The sequence below is a fragment of the Mustelus asterias genome, chromosome 22, assembly GCF_964213995.1.
Source record: "Mustelus asterias chromosome 22, sMusAst1.hap1.1, whole genome shotgun sequence".
Classification (NCBI taxonomy): domain Eukaryota; kingdom Metazoa; phylum Chordata; class Chondrichthyes; order Carcharhiniformes; family Triakidae; genus Mustelus; species Mustelus asterias.
This window is the reverse complement of record NC_135822.1, coordinates 5,727,869-5,749,904: the sequence shown is the minus strand read 5'-3', so window position 1 is coordinate 5,749,904 and position 22,036 is coordinate 5,727,869. Positions and strand designations below refer to the sequence as shown.

Sequence of the window (22,036 nt, the reverse complement as noted above, 5' to 3'; positions counted from 1 at the left end):
CCAGGTTAAAGTCCAACAGTTTATTTGGAATCACGAGCTTTCGGAGCATTTCTCCTTGGTGTTGAGACTTCTTACTGAGCCCATCCCAGTCCAACACCAGCATCTCCACTTCATAGCTGGTTTTAGCTAGAGCAGTGTTTTGGATATTACTTTGCTCCCATTCTAACTCAGGAGTGCCTTCAGCCAAGGTTCTCATTCTGATGGTTATCCAGCAACCCCACCAGAAGCTGGCAAGTGTGGATTTCAGATATGGTAGGGTTAGACTTGGCTGCGATATCCTATGCAAGGTGCAGGTAGCAATCGGTCACTGTGCAGCTGTAAAGAAGCAAATAATCAATGCTTTTGGGAGAGACAGAAATAGGAACAACTCATTAAGGGGAGACTGGAGCATGGTGGGGATGGAACTGCATTTATTGATGTTCGAAGAATGAATCCATTGTTTAACTGTGCATTCCCTTGCCTTCCCAGGTGATCTCACTTCCTTTGTTTTTGCCTGATCCTTTAAGTCAAGGCACAGGCAGAGAGTTGCAAAGGCTTTCAGTTCTTGGCTCTTTCTTCAGTCTGTCTGTGTTTGCAGAGGATGATGTAAGTACCATCCAATATTTAATTACCCATTTGTGTCTCTAAAGTAATTCAGAAGGACCAACATGACCGGCCGTGATGATAGCTGCAGTGAGAGGAAGCTGCTGTCTGGGAGAATTGAAGAGTAACAGATGTAATAACTTCTGTCTTGTATCTGTCTGAAAAACTGCACATGGAACTGGTTTTTATTAATAAATAAATACCGTTGTGTCCCATTTACATCACTAAAAGAATTTACCCTCTTTGAACAGTCTGGACAGACTGGATGCAGGGATGTTGTTTCCTCTGACTGGGGGGGTCTAGAACAAGGAATCTCAGTCTCGGGATACAGGGGAGGCCATTTAAGACTGATCTGAAGAGAGATCTCTTCACACGGTGGTGAATCTGTGGAATTCTCTACCACAGAAGACTGCGGAGGCCAAATCACTGAATATATTTAAGAAGGAAGTAGATTTCTAGACTTTAAGGTTGTCAAGGGATATGGGGAGAGCACTGGAGTGTGGCGTTGAGATAGAGGATTAGCCATGATCATGTTGAACGGTAGGGCAGGCTCGAAGGGCCTGCACCTCCTATTTTTATATTGTCTGTTAATTTTGCCCACTGATGAATGGTATAACATTCCTTTATATTTCATGAAGTGAGTGTTTCTATAATTGAATGATTTATCACCTCCCTAGCTCACTTCACCAAGCCTCAATTAAAAAGAACTTTTCAGGGAAAATAAAGTGCAAGTCTTGTGACTATTTCAGTCTAGGTCATTGGCCAGTGAGGTGGAAAGCACGGATGAATTGGGATGGTGCTGAGAGGCATAGCAACAAGCAATGCCTACTTACATAGTCATAGAGGTTTACAGCATGGAAACAGGCCCTTCGGCCAAACTTGTCCATGCCACTCTTTTTTTAAACCCCTAAGCTAATCCCAATTGCCCGCATTTGGCCCATATCCCTCTATACACATCTTACCCATGTAACTGTCTAAATGCTTTTTAAAAGACAAAATTGTACCTGCCTCTAATACTGCCTCTGGCAGCTTGTTTCAGACGCTCACCACCCTCTGTGAAAAAATTGCCCCTCTGGGCATTTTTGTGTATCTCCCTTCTCACCTTAAACCTATGCCCTCTAGTTTTAGACTCCCCTACCTTTGGGAAAAGATATTGACTATCTAGCTGATCTATGCCCCTCATTATTTTATAGACCTCTATAAGATCACCCCTCAGCCTTCTACGCTCCAGAGAAAAAAGTCCCAGTCTATCCAGCCTCTCCTTATAACTCAAACCATCAAGTCCCGGTAGCATCTTAGTAAATCTCTTCTGTACTCTTTCTAGTTTAATAATATCTTTTCTATAATAGGGTGACCAGAACATATTTTCAATGTGCCCTGTTAGGAAGCATTGAAGTGCTGGTGATTAATTTTGATGAACTGGCTGTCCTGTTTCCTCATTACGCTGTAGCCCAAGCTTTAGGAAGCTGCCTTTTGGGGTGGTGGAAGTGCTGTTTCTTGTGGAGCTAAAGCCCAGTCTGAAATTTTAATAATGTTTGGGGAGAAAAAGTTAAACATGCATTTTAAATCTTTGTAGATCCAAATCCCATTCATTCCCTTCCCAAAATATTATTGCTTTATTTTTAGTCTAAAACATTATGGAGTAAATTATGGGATTGTGGTCGGTGCAGACTCGATGGGCCAAATGGCCTCTTTCTGTACTGTAGGGTTTCTATGATTTCTATGATGATGATAAATAATCATCCTTCTCTTTGAGTCCTAAAAAAAAATCATTTATGATAGACAGGTGACTGACCTTTTTAATTGTCAGCTTTCATAAACGTGAAGTTGTATAATGGATGTCTTGTTCAAATGAAGTTTGAAAATGTGAAAAAATTAGTTCTTGAAGCATAGGATGTAATCTAATTTTAAATTAAAAATGTTTAGCTTTGTTCCCTTTTAAGAGTGTACTATTTTGTTTATATTAAACGCCTGTCTTGCTTTAGACCAGGGTTGTCGAGAAATATTTCTCTGGACCTACGCTTACACTTGAAAATACTAGAGTTGTCAGTCAGTCCTTGCAGCATCACCTGGAATCAGCCAGGGTAAGTAACGGACTGAAAGCACAGCTCAATAATAATTGCAAACGATTCTTGATTTCCTCCCTCTGCTTGGGCGTTTTATCTTCCCATGTTGTTTTCTTGTGCTGCCACAAGATGTCACCATTAAATTGCATTGGTAATTAATATCACAACAAGTTTTATGGTCTTAAAAGTATGGATTTAAGCATCGCTATTTGGCCACAAAATAGCAGGGAAGTCATAGTGAGATGTGTATTTGCTCCTCACAAGGCTTCAACATGAAATTGTTAAAGTTTGCAAAATAATTTTACAAAGCTTGCATTTACATAACATCTTTCACGGCCACTGGATGCCTCGAAGTACTTTGTAGCTGATGAAGTATTTTAAGTGCAGTGTAGGAAATGCGGTAGCTAGTTTTTGCGCAGCAATGTGATGATGACCTTTTGTGATGTTGATTGAGGGATAAATCTTGGTCAGGTCACTAGGGATAGCTCCCCTGTTCTTCTTGGAATCTTTTGCACTTGCCTTAGAGAGCAGCCACCTTGGTCTAACCTGTCCACAGATGCTGCCTGATCTCCTGAATGTTGTGTATTGCACACTGAGTAAGACCAGCCTGCACCCACTAAACTGCAGGCAGCCATTATTGAACTAAGTGTATTTACACCAAAAGAGATAATGCTGAAAAATCTCAGCAGGTCTGGCAGCATCTGTAAGGAGAGAAAAGAGCTGACGTTTCGAGTCCAGCTGACCCTTTGTCAAAGCTAAAAGGCACAGAAAGTGGGAGATATTTATACTGCAGGGGGAGGGAATGAAAGATGAGTCATAGCCAGAAAAACAAGGGGAAAGGCTGCTAATGGCAGTCCATAGAGAGAATAGAAGGTGTGAATGGCCAAAGGGCAGAGAAGCTGAAATCAGAGGGGGAATGGGTGTGGGGAGAGGTAAAATTGAGAGAAAGGGGAAGCAAAGTGTATTTACACGCCTCCATCAGAGATGGCAGCAAAGAGGGCAATGTGACCAAATGCTCACATTTATCTTGCAATATACCACACTGTTTTCAGAATTTCCTGTTTTAATTTCTAATGTTTGGAATGACCAGTTTAATAACGTCTATTAGGGTGGCATGGTGGCACAGCGGTTAACACTGTTGCCTCTCAGCACCAGGGGCCTGGGTTCAATTCTGGCCTTGGGTCACAGTCTGTGTGGAGTTTGCACGTTCTCTCTCTCTCTCTCTCTCTCCCCCCCTTGTCTGCGTGGGTTTCCTCCCACATTCCAAAGGTATATAGGTTAGGTGGATTGGCCATGGTAAATGCGCAGGGTTACGGGGATAGGGAAGTGGATGTGTCTTGGTGGGATGTTCTTTCGGAGAGTAGGTGCAGACTCGATGGGCTGGATGGCTTCTCTCTACATTGTAGGATTCTATGGTTAAGTTTACCTTATTCTAAATGTTGCACTGGGAGAGAAAGGATGATTGATTCTGGCAACTATTTGACGCTCATTAACATTAATGGTGTCTCCAGGGCTACAGTTTCAGTTCCGTAAATCAATATCATCCAGTCTGTCATGAGCTGTTGTTGGGTGTGAGAAGGATACTTTCAGGTGTAGCCCCATAACTAACATTTAGTGTGTGCAGTCTATATATACCTGCAGCTTTGAATCTAGGTTTTCTGCTGACGTTTTAGACTAATGGTAAGTAGGCCCTTTGCCCGTGCATTTTTTTTTCTGTTGAACCACCGAGTGGAGTGGATAACCACCTTCCAGCTTGTGATCCTCTGGGTTTTTTTTAACAGACTGATCTCTTCAAAGTTTTGCACAATATTTTACTGAACGGTGAGACCCGCGAGTCAGCTTTAAATTACATGGCGGCAGTGGTAAACCGCAACATGAAAAAGGCACAAATGCAAGTAAGTGGACATGACGCCTGTCAGGCTATCTCATTGTTGCTTCATTGACGTGTTGACGTGAGAACTCTTTCTCGGCGGTGGATGTAAGTGTGTTATTGCTGTGATGCTGTCTCTCTCTCTTTAGATGCCTGAGATTTGACTGACTATTGTGGTTTCCCTGGGATTTCCACAGACCTTCCCATTGAAGTGGTAGCAGGAGAGTCTACAAATCCCAATTTTTTTTTTTGTAGTTGGCTTTGTTGGGACAATTTTATATTGTGGTTTGCATCTCAAACAGAATGTCAAGAGTTTTAGGAAGTCGAAGTGCAGTATTTGAAGCAGATTTTAAAAATTGTTTTCTGAATGGTAATTGGGAATGAGCAATGAATGCTGACCTTGCCAGCGATGCTCACATCAGCGCAGCCATGTTAGAAATGATTTTGATTTTGTTTTACTTTTCACTGTACACTAATACTGTTTCTTGCGCGTGATACAGACGAAGCATACCATTCATGGAGAAAGAAAGGAGAGGGTGCAGAATGTAGTGTTACAGTCATAGCTAGGGTGTAGAGAAAGATCAACTTAGTGCGAGGTAGGTCCATTCAAAAGTCTGACAGCAGCAGGGAAGAAGCTGTTCTTGAGTCGGTTGCTTTTGTATCTTTTTCCCGACGGAAGAAGGTGGAAGAGAGGATGTCCAGGGTGCGTGGGGTCCTTGATTATGCCGACTGCTTTGCCGAGGCAGCGGGAAGTGAAGACAGTCATTGGATGGGAGGCTGGTTTGCGAGATGGACTGGACTTTATTCACAACCCTTGGAGTGTTTTGCCAAAGAACAGTGCCCGGTTTCATAACTACAACTGGAAATCAAAACTCAAGTGTGTAGGACATTTTTTTTAATGTGAAAATTCATTTTTACAGACAGATGACCGACTGGTATCAACAGATGGGTTCATGTTGAATTTTCTGTGGGTGCTGCAGCAACTGAGCACGAAGATCAAGCTGGAAACGGTTGACCCAATGTACATTTTCCACCCCAAGTGTCGCATCAACATACCCGCTGATGAGACACGCGTGAAAGCTTCCATGGAGGACATTAAAAGCTGGCTTTCTGAGCTCAGTAAGTATTACAGAAAGATTTGCTGAAACGATGTGCATCTATTTTTCCTGCAGCTGTCTTGCCTTAGGAAGGTGTGCATTGTTACCCAACTGTAGAAGTGTGTTCCTTTTTAGTTAAGCAGTTTTATTAAATTTATATATTATTGTTTTAGAAACATAGAAGATAGGAGCAGGGGGAGGGTGTTTGGCCCTTCGAGCCTGCTCCGCCATTCATTGTGATCATAGCTGATCTTCCAACTCAACAGCCTAATCCTGTTTTTTCCATCTAAATAGATGATCAGTCCAAGTTTGCTGAGCCAAAGTTCCCCACAGAATGCTTTTTCCTGACGTTACATGCGCACCATCTTGCTATCTTGCCAAGTTGCCGCCGATATATAAGGAGACTACGAGCTATTCGAGATCTCAACAGGTAGGAGGGAATTCGGTCTGGGATGTGCTGCCTGCGAGGGTGGTAGAAGCGGGTTGCCTCTCGCCCTTTAAAAAGTATCTGGATGAGCACTTGACACTTGGTAACATTCAAGGCTATGGGCCCAGTGCTGGTAAATAGGATTAGATGGGAATTTGGGTGCTTCTCGTGTGTCGGTGCAGACTCGATGGGCTGAAGGGCCTCTTCTGCACTCTATGATTCTATGATTGTAAATTTAGATACGCATTTATGCAGTGCCTTTCATGGACCTCCGAAAAAACTTTGTAGAGGAATATACAGTCTATTAGTAAGTGATTTAAGAGGTCAGCAGAAGTACATCATATAGCGTAGTTCCCATGTACTGAGACCGCAGCAGGCAACCGAAACCATAAATATGATAAGTACATTTATAACCTGTTTTACGGATCCATATTTTGATCCAGAAAGCTTAAAGGAGCTTTCTTTCACTTAGGATTAGGTGGGGTTCAGATCTTTCTCGCATGTCGGTGAAGTCTCAATGGGCCGAAGGACCTTTTATGCACTGTATGATTCTAAGTTGTATATTTTTTTTGCTACTTTGTAGGACTGTTGAGGAACTGAAAAATAGTGAAAGTCAGTGGAAGGATTCCCCATTGGCAAACAGACACAGGGAGATGTTAAAACGATGCAAAACTCAATTAAAGGTGTGTATAAAAAAAATATTATTTCAGGTAATGATTCAAAGTTATCATAAATGGTGGTGTTATTTAGCCTCTTTAGATTCCACCGAAGGAGATGACCGAGATATACCATCCATCTACCCTTTGTCCATTCTCATCGCTATGGGGGCCGATTATCTTAGTTGTCTACGTGGCTACTAGGTGGTTTTGAATAACACCACCAGCGCATGTTTGATGCCCGATCCAGCTGCAGTAGACTTGGGATATCCCTCCTCACCCTGCCCTGACAGTAGAAGATAATGGCAAACTCCCACTGACAGAAACTGCTCAGCACAAAGCATCAGCAGACAACAAGCCAAGGATTATAACTAGAGGCATGGTGACAGTGGTTAGCAATTCTGCCTTACGCTCCAGGGAGCCAAGTTCGATTCCGGCGTTGGCTGTGTGGAGTTTGCACGTTTTCCCTACGTCTGCGTGGGTTTTCTCCAGTTTCCTCCCACACTCCAAAGATGCACAGATTAGGTGGATTGGTCATGCTAAATTGCCCCTTAGTGTCACAAGATGTGTAGGTTAGATGGGTTAGGCATGGGAAATGTTTGGGGTTATGGGGATGGGACAGGGGAGAGGGCCTGGGTGAGATACTCTGTCAGAGAGTTGGTACAGACTCAATGGACTGAATGGCCTCTTCTGCACTGTAGGGATTCTATGATAGAGACCTTTTTTTAAAAAAACAGTTTTACAAACTTCCAGTGATGCATTTCTGGAGTTTTTTGGTGATGAATTAATTAAAAACTGATCTTCTAGAATTTGAAACCATGAACCAACGCCAATCCTGAACTACTTTAATTTATTTTCCAAAAATCAGCTCGTGAGGTGCATGTCCATTGCACCCGCACTGTCGAGAGGCACTTTGAAGGGTATTAATACTGACTACAGCTTTGAAAAAAAGGATACACTGCACGTAATTTGCTATTGACAGAATGTACCATTGATGGCATTTGGTGTTAAATTCAATGGTCTGATAGTTGAAGCATTTCATGTTGATAGTTGTCGTTTTGTGGTGCTCAGTCCATTCATAGCTACTGTATTTTGGAAGCTAAAATAGCTTTGACCGTTTTAATGACCGTAAAACCTATTTTAATTTCTGGAACTTCCAGTGAAGAAATCCTTAAGTGGTGCCTTGTGAAAGTAATTATTGGTTGTCTTTGAGCGTAAGTGGTGTTGAGCTACGGAATGCTGAATAGCAATGCAGTTCAGCAAGAGGCAATATACATTTATGCCGTTTCCTTGGGCTCTAACTTTTTATTATAATTTTCTCCTACAGTCTGATGTTAGAAACAAACTTGGGGTTGGGGGCCATTAAAATTGATTTGAAAACTCTTTGATAGATATCTGCATATAAAGATTATGTAAGCATCTCTGTCCATAGTGCAGTAATGAGGACAGCATTTCGACCATATAAATGCAACGTGCGTCAAACCTGAAACCAATACATACTGGGATTCTGCATTTTGCTTCCAAAAATAAAATATGCCCGTTTAAATTCAAAGTTACATGGTTCAAATTATTTGACAGTTCAGTGGTTTAATAGTAGATTCCCATTTTACTGTTCGTGTTGTTGGGGAGACAGTGACGCAGTGGATTTATCACTGGACTAGTATTCCAGAGACCCAGGATAATGCACTGGGGACCTCGGTTCGAATCCCACCATGGCAGATGGTGAAATTTGAATTCAATAAAAATCTTGACCATGAAACTATGTCGTAAAAATTCATCTGGTTCACTAATGTCCCTTAGGGAAGGAAATCTTCTGCCTTTACCTGGTCTGGCCTACATGCGACTTCAGACCCCCCAGCAATGTGGTTGACTCACTAATGCCCTCTGAAATGGAGGGCAGTTAGGGATGGGCAATAAATGCTGACCCAGCCAGCGATGCCCACGTCCTGTAAAAATGAATAAATTTAAAACATTTAAAACATTGGATTAATTAATTTTTGGTGTAAAAGGAATTTTTGAACCATCATTGGTCTGTATTCATAAACTTGAAATCTTCAGTTACTGATTATCTCCAAATAAGGAAAGACTTGCAGTTTATATAGGATCTTCTGCAATCTCAGGGTTCCCAAAATGCTGCACAGTAAAATCGGTACATTTGAAGTATAATCACTGTTATAATGTAAGGGAAATGCCTTTTGTTTGTGGGATCTTGCTGTGCCCCAATGTGATAAATGACCAGATAACCTGTGACTTTAAGCTAATGTTAATGGACAGACAAATGTTTGCCAACACACTAGGAGAATCCCCCAGCTCTTTTTCAAACAGTGTTTTGGAATCCTTTATACCCCAGCTGAGGAGGAATGTGGGACTTCATTTTCAGGTCTTGTGCCAAAGTTAACATGTCCTGTCTTACATCATAGCCTTGGTATTTTGCTGAAATGTGAACTGCGTTCAGTACCAGAAGGTTAAATGCACACCCAGATTCAAAACCCAGATTCTTTTGACTCTTATTGCACGACTTCTGTTAAGAGATGTTGGTTTCCATTCTTTGGGCCGTCAGGATTATGTGGCTCTTCCACACTGTTCCACCCAGTGAATTACTAGACCATAATAATTAACTATCAGTCCCATGCAAATAACAATTTGGTAGCAATAGGTTATGTAGCTGCAGCTATAGTGTAGAAGGTATGTGCTGACTCCAGTGTTTAAAAACATTGTCTGTTTTCTGGTAAAAGACATCTAATTTGAGGATTTTGTATTTGTTCACTGTATGGATGTGCTTTGTATTTTGCATTCAGAAATTGGTGCGGAGCAAGGCATGTGCTGATGCTGGCTTATTGGATGAGAATCTGTTAAGGAGGTGCCTCCAGTTTTACGGCACATTAATTCAATTGATCTTTCGTCTGGTTGATCCACGCTACCCAGAGTAAGTGTTCTGCTCTTTGTGCACAAGATCCTCACAGTAATTGCAATCATTTTTCTGTCTTGAGTGATTCCCTTGGTTTCGATTCACGAAAGATACAGTAATTTGTTCCTGTGTACCCTCTTCCCAAAAACTTGCGTACAGGCTTGTTGTTTTCAAATAGAAGAAGAAACCAATAATCCATTCCTGATTCCAATATTATTCCCAACGTTTTTCCAGTTTTCTCCCATCACTTTTCGAAGGTGTAGACTTGTGCTGGAATACAAGTGTGCCCATTTACGGGTTTAAATGATGAAAACAAGTGAAGGACCTTTTGAGTCAGCCTAATACACAAAGAAATAGGGGTTTCTGAATTGCGATCTTCAGCAGGAGGACTCGCTGAATTTTCTTTCCCGCTCGGACTGAAGTTACTCGTTTTAGTTGCAAGTGTAAGGGCGGCACGGTAGCACAGCGGTTAGCACTGCTGCTTCACAGCTCCAGGGTCCCGGGTTCGATTCCCGGCTCGGGTCACTGTCTGTGTGGAGTTTGCACATTCTCCTCGTGTCTGCGTGGGTTTCCTCCGGGTGCTCCGGTTTCCTCCCACAGTCCAAAGATGTGCGGATTAGGTTGATTGGCCAGATTAAAAATTTCCCCTTAGAGTCCTGAGATGCGTAGGTTAGCGGGTAAAATATGTGGGGGTAGGGCCTGGGTGGGATTGTTGTTGGTGCAGACTCGATGGGCTGAATGGCCTCCTTCTGCACTGTAGGGTTTCTATGTCTTTCTATGTAGTAGCAGGAAATGTGCGTTTATATGTATCTCTTTACTTTAAGGCATTGCAAAGCCTGTCAAACCAGCAAATTGCTTTTAAAGTGCACTAACCGTTGTGTCAGCAGACTACTTAGTTCAGTTATTTAAAGGTTTCTTCCAAGATGGTTTAAAATTATATATACGCTAGTAACTCTAAATATGGAGAGCAGTTTACACAAAGTAGCAACACAAGACTCTTAGTTCTAAGTAGATTGATGTGGGAATTTGTTAACTGTTTGAACAAAGAACAATGAACAATACAGCACAGGAACAGGCCCTTCGGCCCTCCAAGCCCGCGCCGCTCCCCGGTCCAGGATTGAATCCTGAATCCAGGATCCCCGCCCAATTTTCCAGCCTATCTACATACCAATATCCTATCCACCGAGCTGTCCCTCACAGCTACGATGCTTTGTTCATTACAACCTATTAACTTACCCCCACCCCCCCATTCCAGACCATGTGATCTCCAGGGAGAGGCGAAAACCCAGAGTGAAAAGCCCCAGGGCCAATATGGGGAAAAAAAATCTGGGAAATTCCTCTCCGACCCCCTGAGGCGATCGAAATGAGTCCAGGAGATCACAATGAGTCCAGGAGATCACAATGAGTCCAGGAGATCACAGTGAGCTTTGCTACACTAGCCACCCAGCTATTCTTTTTCCCTTGCTGTTTATTGTCAAATTTGTATTGAGTTCTAGTAGATTCATGGCCATTAAAGAATTGATTGAGACGGCCAGCTTTATTTCCGGTTAGAACTAGGGGTAGTGGCTTTCATTCTTTGAATTTAAATCTAGGTAGGCCATGTTCTAACTCTCTGTTTCACATACTCTAAAATTGCACCATTATCAGCGATGAATTCAACAAACGGACCAACGTTGCTTGAGTCTTTTTAATAATCATGAAAACTCCAGAAACTCTTATTCCAATAAATCAAATCTGTGTTGATAACCAGATGTACTGAATGCTTTTTCTTTTCCTCTTTGCAGCATGGCACTGCCCCTTCACCCAGAGATCCCCAAAGTGTTTGCAGCACTCCCTGAATTCTATTTAGAAGATATTGCTGAATTTTTGCTGTTTATTGTACAGTAAGTAAATATAATTTCGACAGAGAATGTAATATGGGGTCAGTACGTAGGGGAGACTGAGTCACCAGTGCATTCATCAAAACAAGTTCTCTTTCCAACAAGATTTGTCAACTTAAAGTAGAATCGCGATCGCTGTAGGAGAATTTGGCTTCTGAACTTAATTGGAGTTCATATGGTTGTCACTGTACAAGTCAAAATCTTGGGTCGAGTAAACATCGTTGTCACAAGATGGTAGGAAAGCCACTTATTTCCTGCTGTTTTTTCGGATCTTGATAGTCCGGGCTGCTCCCTCACCACAAGGTGGAATTGTCTGTTAATTGACTCTGGGGCTTATCTATCAACCCGACTTGCCAACAGGATGTCCGAGAGCAGTGATCTTAAAGGGACAACGCAGCTCATGCACCGTTCAATTTTTAGCAGCTAAGCATTTCAATCATGCTTCCCCCACCTACCCATGAACATTGCTGCTTGATTTCAGCTATGGGTAGTAAATGTTGTTACAGAATAATCCATTGAGAGTAGTCTGTGATGAGCCATAGAGGTTTACAGCATGGAAACAGTGCCTTCGGCCCAACTTGTCCATGCTGCCCTTTTTTTTAAAACCCCAAAGCTAGTGAGGAAAGAGCATTCATCCCCAAATACTGCTTCATATAACCGTTATCATAATTAGATGATTGCACTGTATATGGTACAGAAAACAGTTTGCAAATATATATATATTTGCTGTGATAACCAGCACTGACACAAGTGTGATCAATTTATCATAAAGTCTTAATGTAACTTGTTGTGCTGACAGTGTATTGTAACACTAGATAGTAATCAAGATTCGGAGCACCCACCTGCCAACATTCTTTCAGGTTACAAGTCCACTCACAACCCAGGGCAATTTGTCGTGCTTGCTGCCACCCTGGCAGCAAGATCTTTCTGGAACTATCTTTACTTGTATGGTTAACTGCTATACAACATAGCACTGACGTTTGCCCATTGAACCACTGTGCTTTAACTGCTTTATTGGTGTACTGTGTATGTGAATAAACGAGTGTCTGAACAACAGTGACATCCATGTCCCACTCTCTGCACTTTGGATACTTGCTTCGTGCTGCAGGGTGAAGTTTTTTTTGTTTAAAATTTAACGCTTGGCATGTACTAAGAGCACGTTTAAAGTTGAACCTCTTGTAGAATACTATTAAATTACAGCTATTTTGTCTCATTTTATAAGAGTCAGCTTATACAAGTGATAGCTTTTCCTTTTAATTAATTACAATTTGTTCTTCTGCAGATATTCCCCTCAGGTTTTATATGAGCCTTGTACTCAGGAAGTTGTCACCTTCCTTGTTGTATTTATCTGTAGTCAGAACTATATCCGAAATCCTTACTTGATTGCCAAGCTGGTGGAAGTCATGTTTGTGACGAATCCAGCAGTTCAGCCTCGAACACAGAAATTCTATGAAATAATGGAGAATCACCCACTGGCTACTAAACAACTGGTGCCTGCGTTAATGAAATTTTACACAGGTATGCTGCTTTCCCCCATTTAACTTGACTTATCAAGATGGCAATCTTATCATTTTGTAGATGTACAAAGGGGTTACTTTGGATAGACCTGTAAAGTTTATTTATTAGTCACAAGTAAGGCTTACATTAACACTGCAATGAAGCTACTGTGAAATTCCCCTAGTTGTCACACTCCGGTGTCTGTTCGAATCAATACGCCCTAACCAGCATGTCTTTCAGACTGTGGGAGGAATCTGGAGCACCCAGAGGAAACCCACGCAGACACGGGGAGAACGTGCAAACTCCACACAGACAGTGACCCAAGCCGGGAATCGAACCCAGGTCCCTGGTGCTGAGAGGCAGCAGTGCTAACCACTGTGCCACCATGCCGTGCCTCATTTATCTGGATAAATTAGCTAAGAAAAAGGCTCTTGCGAGTTACATGGGAGACTGCTCTAAGATACTTTTTAAAAATATTTAGCCTCGTGGTTCTGTAAATGCTCATTGCTTTGTTTATTGGGGAAGTAGAACCATTAGGGCGGCACGGTAGCACAGTGGTTAGCACTGCTGCTTCACAGCTCCAGGGACCTGGGTTCGAATCCCGGCTCGGGTCACTGTCTGTGTGGAGTTTGCACATTCTCCTCGTGTCTGCGTGGGTTTCCTCCGGGTGCTCCGGTTTCCTCCCACAGTCCAAAGATGTGCGGGTTAGGTTGACCGGCCATGCTAAAATTGCCCCTTAGTGTCCTGAGATGCGTAGGTTAGAGGGATTAGTGGGTAAAATATGTAGGGATATGGGGGTAGGGCCTGGGTGGGATTGTGGTCGGTGCAGACTCGATGGGCCGAATGGCCTCTTTCTGTACTGTAGGGTTTCTATGATTTCTATGATTCATTAGTCTTGGGTCAGGAGATAAACATGTTGGTCAGCATTTCACTTCAAGCAGAAGATTGGTTTTTTCCCCCCAAATTACTAAAATAGATTGCAGGACCTGAGGCTTCTTTGTGAAGAGGAATTGGATGCCAAGGCCAAAGGTTTAATAACTGTGTACTGGAAAATTAATGGAGAACTCCCAACTCGATAGCACAAGGACTGATCCATCGTGAAGGAGTTAGAATTATAGAATCCCTACTGTGCAGAAGGGGCCATTTGGCCCATCATGCCTGCACCAACTCCAACAGAGAGTATCTCACCCAGGCCCCCCCTCCTGCCCAATCCCTGTACCCCCCAACATTTCCCATGGCCAATTCACCTAAGCTGCACATCTTTGGACTGTGGGAGAAAACGGGAGCACCCACCAGGAAACCCACACAGACACGGGGAAAACGTGCAAACTCCACACAGCCCAAGGCTGGAATTGAACCCGGGTCTCTGCCGCTGTGAGGCGGCAGTGCTAACCACTGTGGAAGTTAATTTGATTTTTTAATATCTCCCTCAATTCCTTTCCTGAAGACATGGGCTTGTACTGTGATCTAGTTCCTCAGGTGTTGACTAACTGCTAGTACCTCAACCAAATGACCACCTTTTGTGAATTCTGGTGCTGTGTTGTGGGTCTCTTTGGCTGAAAGGGACATCTATCCCCACACAATAGCCACATGTCAGCATTTCCCCTGGGTAGAGAAGCCAATGGAAGCCAGTTGTACCATCTCAGTGCTGCCCTCAGGAAAGTAGCACAACATTTTAGCCAATATTCTTGATTATTTTCTTTGAAGTTCGGACAACTGCTAATGCCGTTTTAACATAACCTGAGTAAAGTGGAGCGATTGGTGGTCATTAGGGCTCTGATAACATGAATGGGACAGACAACATCTTTGTTTAAGATATTAAGTCTGATGCTGGGTTTCAGCATTTTCGAAGCAGCAACAAAAATGCGCTATTAATTTGTTTCCCAGATGTTGAACATACTGGAGCAACCAGTGAATTCTACGATAAATTCACCATCCGTTACCACATCAGCACAATCTTTAAAAGCCTTTGGCAGAACGTGGCTCATCAAGGCACCTTTATGGAAGAGTTTAAGTAAGTCGATGCAATTTAATTAACAGAAAAAAAACCTGGTTTTGTTGGTAGGTGGGAGAGTGAGGGGGCGAAGAGATGAGAACCATGGGTTCATGGTGACCACCAGCTGTCACAGCATATGGCCAATTATTTGTGGTTGCATTCACAAAACCTGTTTGTTAGATTGGATTTACTTTGGCAGCTTGCAACTCTGGCGGTCTGCTTTATCCTACAGTTACACTGAGTGTGTTTTATTTTCGTAGTTCGGGAAAGCAATTTGTCCGTTACATCAATATGTTAATAAATGACACCACGTACCTGTTGGATGAAAGTCTGGATTCTCTCAAACGCATCCATGAGGTACAAGAAGAAATGAAGAACAAAGAACGCTGGGACTCATTGCCCAGGGTAAGTGTGTACCTTTTGGTTTGCCTTTTTATAGAATAAATGTTATTAGATCGAGACTGGCCAGACAAAAATGAAATAAAAGCCGTATTTAATTCTGGGTTGCTCGAAAGTAGTATTTTGGAATGAGGGAATATTGTTCTTCATTTTACATTCAAACATCTGGTTGCCTATTGAAATTTGTCACCCATTTCTAAAAAAAAACCATTCATTTTTTTTCTCTTTGGATACTTGGAGAGAACCAAAAATACTTGGGTGATAAAATGTCCCAGCATGCGTGTATAAGACATATGGTTCTAAATATTTATTAACTCTGAAATGCCTTTGGGAGCTAAATTGGATTTAATTTGATTTATTATTGTCACATGTATTAACATACAGTGAAAAGTGTGCTATACAGACAAAACAATACCATTCATAGAGAAGGAAAGGAGAGAGTGCAGAATGTAGTATTACAGTCATAGCTAGGGTGTAGAGAAAGATCAACGTAATGCAAGATCTTTGATCCTGTAAGATTGCTATGCCTTGGCACGAGGCATCTATGCAGAGCGGCACAGTGGTTAGCACTGCTGCCTCACAGCGCCAGGGACCCACATTCAATTCTCGGCTTGAGTGACTGTTCTCCCCGTGTCTGCATGGGTTTCTTCCAGGTGCTCCGGTTTCCTCCTGTCCAAAGATGTGCGGGTTCGTTGGATTGGCCATGCTAAATTGCCCCTTAGTGTCAGGGGAACTAGCTAGGGTAAATGCATGGGGTTATGGGGATAGGGTCTGGATGGGATTGTAGTCGGTGCAGACTCGATGGGCCGAATGGCTTCCTTCTGCACTGTAGGATTCTATGATTCTATAATAGGCTAAATATTTGGGCAGTAAGATTGTGTCTCCCCACCATTTGCATGGCTTATTTCCCCAGGAGCTAATAACGGCCCATTCTTGTCTTCCCCCTTCAACTTGAGACTTTTGAAATACAGATTCTGTGCTTGATATAAAACAATTTTGCAGCCCACGTTCAGCAGATCTCTCAGACATTGTTGTCTTTTATTTTAAAAGGATCAACAGCAGAGTCGGCAATCGCAGCTGACCCAGGACGAGCGTGTCTCCCGCTCATACCTAGCTCTCGGTGCGGAAACAGTGGACATGTTCCATTACCTCACCAAACAAGTGCAAAAACCTTTCCTTAGACCTGTGAGTAAATGATTGACTAATTCTTTTCCCCTTGACCTTATCATTGATTGTCCATAAACATAGTAGTTCAATATACTTATTGTATCTCACTGTGTATGGTAGTGAAGATTTATTTTGCTTGAGGCAAATGATTGGCCAGTGTGTGAAGCTCTGTTTTAGTGTGCGCGTGTTACTAGATGCCAAACCCGGTCACCCTAATGTGGGAGAGGCTGTGGAGTGAAATAGAACAATTGGCTTGGAATTACTCATGGTTCCGTAGGGTGGGATTTTCCAGTTCCAAGAGCAGTGGGCTTTAATGGTACAGTCAGGGGCGGAGGGAAGACAAGGCAGCGGGAGATGAAAATTCAATTTCCTGCCAGTGTGAAATGATGGCGGGAGCATCCGCTTGCTCCTGTCATCGCAGACTGACATTCCCGCTGGAGCCTAGGGTGATGCAGATGAGGGGCCGAACCAGATTTGTGCCCTCCCTACCCCCGGAACACCACGGGGACGATTCTCCCAAAAACTTGAGTGTCGAATTTGCGTTTAAATACTGGAGTAAATCACGCTGCATTTTTTTTTTCAGCGGAAGTTCTAAAAAAAAGAATCTCCCACACTCTGTGCACTGCAGAGCGCCCTAGCGCGAATCACGTGAAAAATCAGTGGGTGGGGCCTATCCCCTGCTGGAGAAGCCGACAGCATAGTGCTGAGTGCGCCACTGCGCATGCGCCAATCTGTCAGCATGGAGATCCGGCCTCCCTCGTTTGCTGGCCAGCCACGCAACGCCGGTCCTGCGCATCAGCACTCCTCCCCCCTCCCTCCCCCATCGATCCCAACTGAAGAGTGGCAGCAGGGCGGCTGCTGGGAGGCAGTGCCAAGCTGCCCCCTGGGCATTGGCACTTTGCCCCTTGGGCAGTGCCAGGAGGCCAGTCTGGTTCTGCCAAGGTGCCAATGCCTAGGGGGCATCCGACCCTCTGGGGGGGCCTCAATTGTTCCCCCTTCACTCCAGTGGGTTTGGGCCGCCAGCTCCCCGGAGGTGGAGAGCTACTGTAAACCCTGCTGGAATGAAACACCCCTGGTGGGAGGGGGGGTAGCCTGGAGAATTCAGTCGCTGGCCTGCTAATGGCGTGAGATATGCAAATTAGTGGCTGCATTCATTATGTAGCTCCACACCGACTTCCGGCACGGAACTGATGGTGACAGATATCCGGCACTGGCAGACATGCTCAGGCCTGGACGCCCAGCGTGGATTGTGCGAATCAGGCACTGTTTGAATCTCCTGGCCTGTTGTGCTGATTTTTTAGTGCAATGGGATGGGAGAATAGCTCCCCACATGTTGCAGTGGGTGGGGGTACCTTCTCACCACAGAAACTTCCAGAAGATGGATCATCTGGCTGCAGGTGGGTGGGTGCATGAAGGTCTGTTTGTGGGGGGGGGGGGAGATTTGAGAGGAGGAAAGGAATAAAGAAGACAATTGAAGGAGCGCTGAGGGTTATTGGATGGGATACAGAAGTAAAAGCGGTTTCTCGGGGTGGGCATGTGGTGGGGATGGGGACTGGCGCTCCTTGGGCAGATGGGAAACGTGCACATTGACCTGCATGAGTTGGAGGACTGCTGCCTCACAGCGCCAGGGACCCGGGTTCAGTTCCAGCCTCGGGTCACTGTCTGTGTGGAGTCTGCACGTTCTCCTCGTGTCTGCGTGGGTTTCCTCCAGGGGCTCTGGTTTCCTCCCACACTCCAAAGATGTGCAGATTAGGTTGATTGGCCATGCTATATTGACCTTGGTATCCCAAGATGAGTTGGTTAGATGGATCAACAGGCTGTCTCCTCCATCGGTGGGGATGGAAGAAATTTATGTCCGGGTGCCTTTTAATAATGGAACCTGAATACGATGGCATGGTGCGTGCCGTGCCCTGCCATGTAATACATTGGAAAACCCCTGACTGCATCATTAATTAGGCCAGTATCGTGTGATTTGGCACCAATCCCCACTGACCTGTCTGCAGCAGGAAACATTCCCAGTTCTTGCCCCTGTCCAGAATGGAAAATTCCATCCACAGTAACTGCTTTCCTGGTTGACTAAACATTGTAAAGCAGTTTACTCCATCTGCTTTTGGAAGGATAAAGTTATAAAGATTAGAGTAGCTAATCATGGTAGCAAAGAGATTTGTATTTAAGAGTGAGAAGAAGCAGCAATCTTCACCAAGATTTGATTTGCTGTGCATGGTGATTATAATGTACTTTAGAGAATTGTTGTCGTGTCTTTCTCAGCAGTGAGTTCTTTCTCTCATGTCTGCTGTTTCTCTTGCTCTTGACTGGAATATATTCAGAAAATCTCCGCAAGACTTTAATTGGAGCCTATTGATGAAGCTTTAAGAAGCAACATTTCAGTAACGTGCTATTTAATCTCTCCCTTGTTTGTTGCAGGAACTTGGCCCCCGCTTAGCTGCCATGTTAAACTTCAACCTACAGCAACTGTGTGGACCCAAGTGCCGTGACCTAAAGGTAGAGAACCCAGAGAAATATGGTTTCGAACCAAAGAAACTCCTGGATCAGCTGACTGATATTTACCTGCATTTAGACTGTCCCCGGTTTGCAAAAGCCATTGCTGATGACCAGGTTTGTGCTTTACTTTTTACATCCATTGAGTAGCTTCTAACACGCGCTGACTGCAAGCCTCCAAATGAAACTGTGTAACTGATTTTGTGTTTTCACCATGTAACTCTCCCTTCGAGTGCATTGTGTGTCGCATGAAAGTGCAATTTTAAAGGATAATTGAATGAATGCACATGGTTTCACGTCCTACCTGCAGCTTTCAGTGTGTAGAATTCTGTAGCTATTTCTCGTACTGAAGTTGCTAACATTGTGGGTACAATATTTATCTCTGTTACCTGGGAGAATCTCTAAATGTGACACCTTCTTGAAAGTATTTGTGTCACTGTGAATAATGAGTCTCGGCCCAAGCTGGGAGGGAATCTGCAGCTCCAACTTCAGGTAAACCAGGCAGGTCAGTGACTGATTTTAAAAAGCCCCTCAGAGAGGGAGAGAGAACCTGCTGTCTTCCAGCACACACCTTCTGGGTCACAGAGAGGGTCTGCTTGGATCTGGAGTGCACTACCTGAAAAGGTGGTAGAATCCGATTCCATGGGAACTTTCCAAAGACGATTGATAATTTCTGTGGCAAGAACTGGTTTGCGGATTGTGGAGTTTAGTCACCTTGGTCATAAGAATAGGAAAGCAGTGTATTTTTGAAAAATACATGAAAGGTGTCAAGGTTGACGTTCAAAGTCTTGGGTGTGCTTAGACAAGAAACTCAATACTAGCAGGTAGGTGCAGCAAGCAATTAGGAAGGCAAAATAGTATGTCATTGCAAGGGGATTGGAGTACAAGAATAATTTTACATTTGGATAGGGTTTTGATGAGATCACACCTGGAATACTGTGTTGTTTGGACCCCCATATTTAAGGAATGATTGCATTGGAAGCTGTGGTTCACTAGATTATACTCTGGGATGAGAGAGTTGTCCTATGATGAGGGTCTATGTAAATTGGGTCTATAATTCTCTGGACGTTAGCTGATCATGGTAGCAAAGAGATTTGTATTTAAAAGCCTAATTCGAGTGTACAAGATTCTGAAGGGGCTTGACAGGGTGGGCACTAAGAGGTTGTTTCCCCAGGGTGAGGAATCTGAAACACAGAGGGCACGGACTCGAGATAAAAGGGACAATTTTTTAGGATTATGATGGGGCGAAGCTTCTTCGTTCAAAGGGCTATGAATTTGAAATTATCTACCCCAAAAGGGTTGTGGATGCTCTGTTTGTGAATATATTTAAGGCTGGGTTAGGAAGATTTTTGGGGTCTTGCAAATCGAGGGCTATACAGGAGGCAAACTCGCCGCCAAAACCACTAGAATTATATTTTGCATTTTGAGCATAGAATGAGTTCTTTCAAACCCTCCCTGCCCTTTCTTGCACACCTTCAGCCCTAATCCACCCCATTGCTGTATCCATCATGATCTGCTTACTCGAGAGTGACTTGGAACCAAATCCTTTTGTGCTCTGCCAAAGCTAAGGTATTCACCAGAAAGTATGTTGAAGCAGCCTGGGGAGTGCTTGCTTTTTTAAAACCTGGCCTATGTTCATCCTGACAATATGCTGTGTTCAAATTAACGAGTTTAAACTTCCATTCTAACCTCCCATTAACCATCACTTTGCCTTGTAATAAAATCACTCGTATTTGGATATGATCATAACTAAATCCATATTTTCACCTGCTAGTGTGTACATATTTTGTGTAATAAATTACCAGATAATCAACTCAAGTCATGCCCTTTTTTATCTTCGATATCCTAATAGTTTTTCTTTTGGAACAGCGATCATACAGTAAAGAATTGTTTGATGAAGTCATTTCAAAAATGAGAAAGGCAGGAATTAAATCGACAATAGCTATTGAAAAATTTAGACTCCTGGCAGAAAAGGTGGAAGAAATTGTCACAAAGAATGCCCGTGCCGAAATTGACTACGGAGACGCACCAGATGAATTCCGAGGTGAGTGAGTTTGGAAAAATTCTAATGCTGGATCAGAATGGAAAATACTCAGAACGACTAACTCCAGAACCTTGTGCTGTGGAATTCTTGCCAGTACGTGTGCCAAATCTGGTATAGTGCAAACTGGGAAAGGGTTTAAGCATTTATTCAAGCTGACGCAATATATTTATTTGAAACATCTTGTCCTTTAAGCTAGCAGATATTAGAAAAGTTACTCTAATATGGAGAGATTTCTTTAAAGCATCAATAACTGAACACAATACATAGTCGTGAGCAACACTTGTTACAAATTAATTCATATACTTTTAGTGTCTGATCCAATATTTACAAATCTAATTAAATGGCACATCCATGCTAATTATGGCACGTTGCAATGTTCTAAAATGATGGGTTTTTTTTGGTTTGTTTACAACTTCACTACCATAGTCTCCTTTGGGAGCTATTCTTCATAGTTTCAAAGAGTTGTTAGTGCAGCTCAGTTGGTAGGGTTAGGCGTTTCAGTCCACATCATGAGAAACTTGTATGCAGTTATATACCAGGAGCTGAGCAGAGAAACTACACCCGACATTCCAGTGGAGTAATCTGGTGCGTTGTCTGATTGGACTTTAAACTGAAGGAACACTGGCTGGATATTAATCTTTTTACAATCAGACCCCTTTATTCTGTTTTTTTTAAAATGAATACAGGAGTTCTGAAGCACTTGATTACTGATTTGGGCAAGAGATGCAAAGGGAACGAGAGGAAGAAAGTTTCCATGCAGGGCTGGTAATGCCCTGAAACTTGCTGCCCAAGACGGTGATGGGTGTGGGAGTGATCAATGATTTCAAAAGGAAATTAGATGGCACTTAAAGGGCTATAGGGAATGAGTGGGCTGTGGGACTGACTGGTTTATTCTACAGAGAGCGAGCATGGGCTTGATGAGCCGAATGGCTTCCTGTGCTGTAAGTG

General features: G+C 43.2%; 1 protein-coding gene across 1 annotated transcript in view; it reads left to right on the top strand.

The window, feature by feature from the left end:
* The window catches only part of ube4b (ubiquitination factor E4B, UFD2 homolog (S. cerevisiae)), an 81,384-nt gene that overhangs the window by 54,128 nt on the left and 5,220 nt on the right, over positions 1-22,036 (top strand). The window contains exons 14-27 of the mRNA XM_078238684.1: positions 469-585; positions 2,568-2,666; positions 4,430-4,543; positions 5,439-5,637; positions 5,910-6,045; positions 6,626-6,725; positions 9,497-9,624; positions 11,391-11,489; positions 12,769-13,004; positions 14,871-14,997; positions 15,240-15,384; positions 16,429-16,563; positions 18,970-19,161; positions 20,914-21,088. Coding sequence (XP_078094810.1) covers positions 469-585; positions 2,568-2,666; positions 4,430-4,543; positions 5,439-5,637; positions 5,910-6,045; positions 6,626-6,725; positions 9,497-9,624; positions 11,391-11,489; positions 12,769-13,004; positions 14,871-14,997; positions 15,240-15,384; positions 16,429-16,563; positions 18,970-19,161; positions 20,914-21,088 — 2,002 coding nt within the window. The remainder of the gene's footprint in view (positions 1-468; positions 586-2,567; positions 2,667-4,429; positions 4,544-5,438; positions 5,638-5,909; positions 6,046-6,625; positions 6,726-9,496; positions 9,625-11,390; positions 11,490-12,768; positions 13,005-14,870; positions 14,998-15,239; positions 15,385-16,428; positions 16,564-18,969; positions 19,162-20,913; positions 21,089-22,036) is intronic.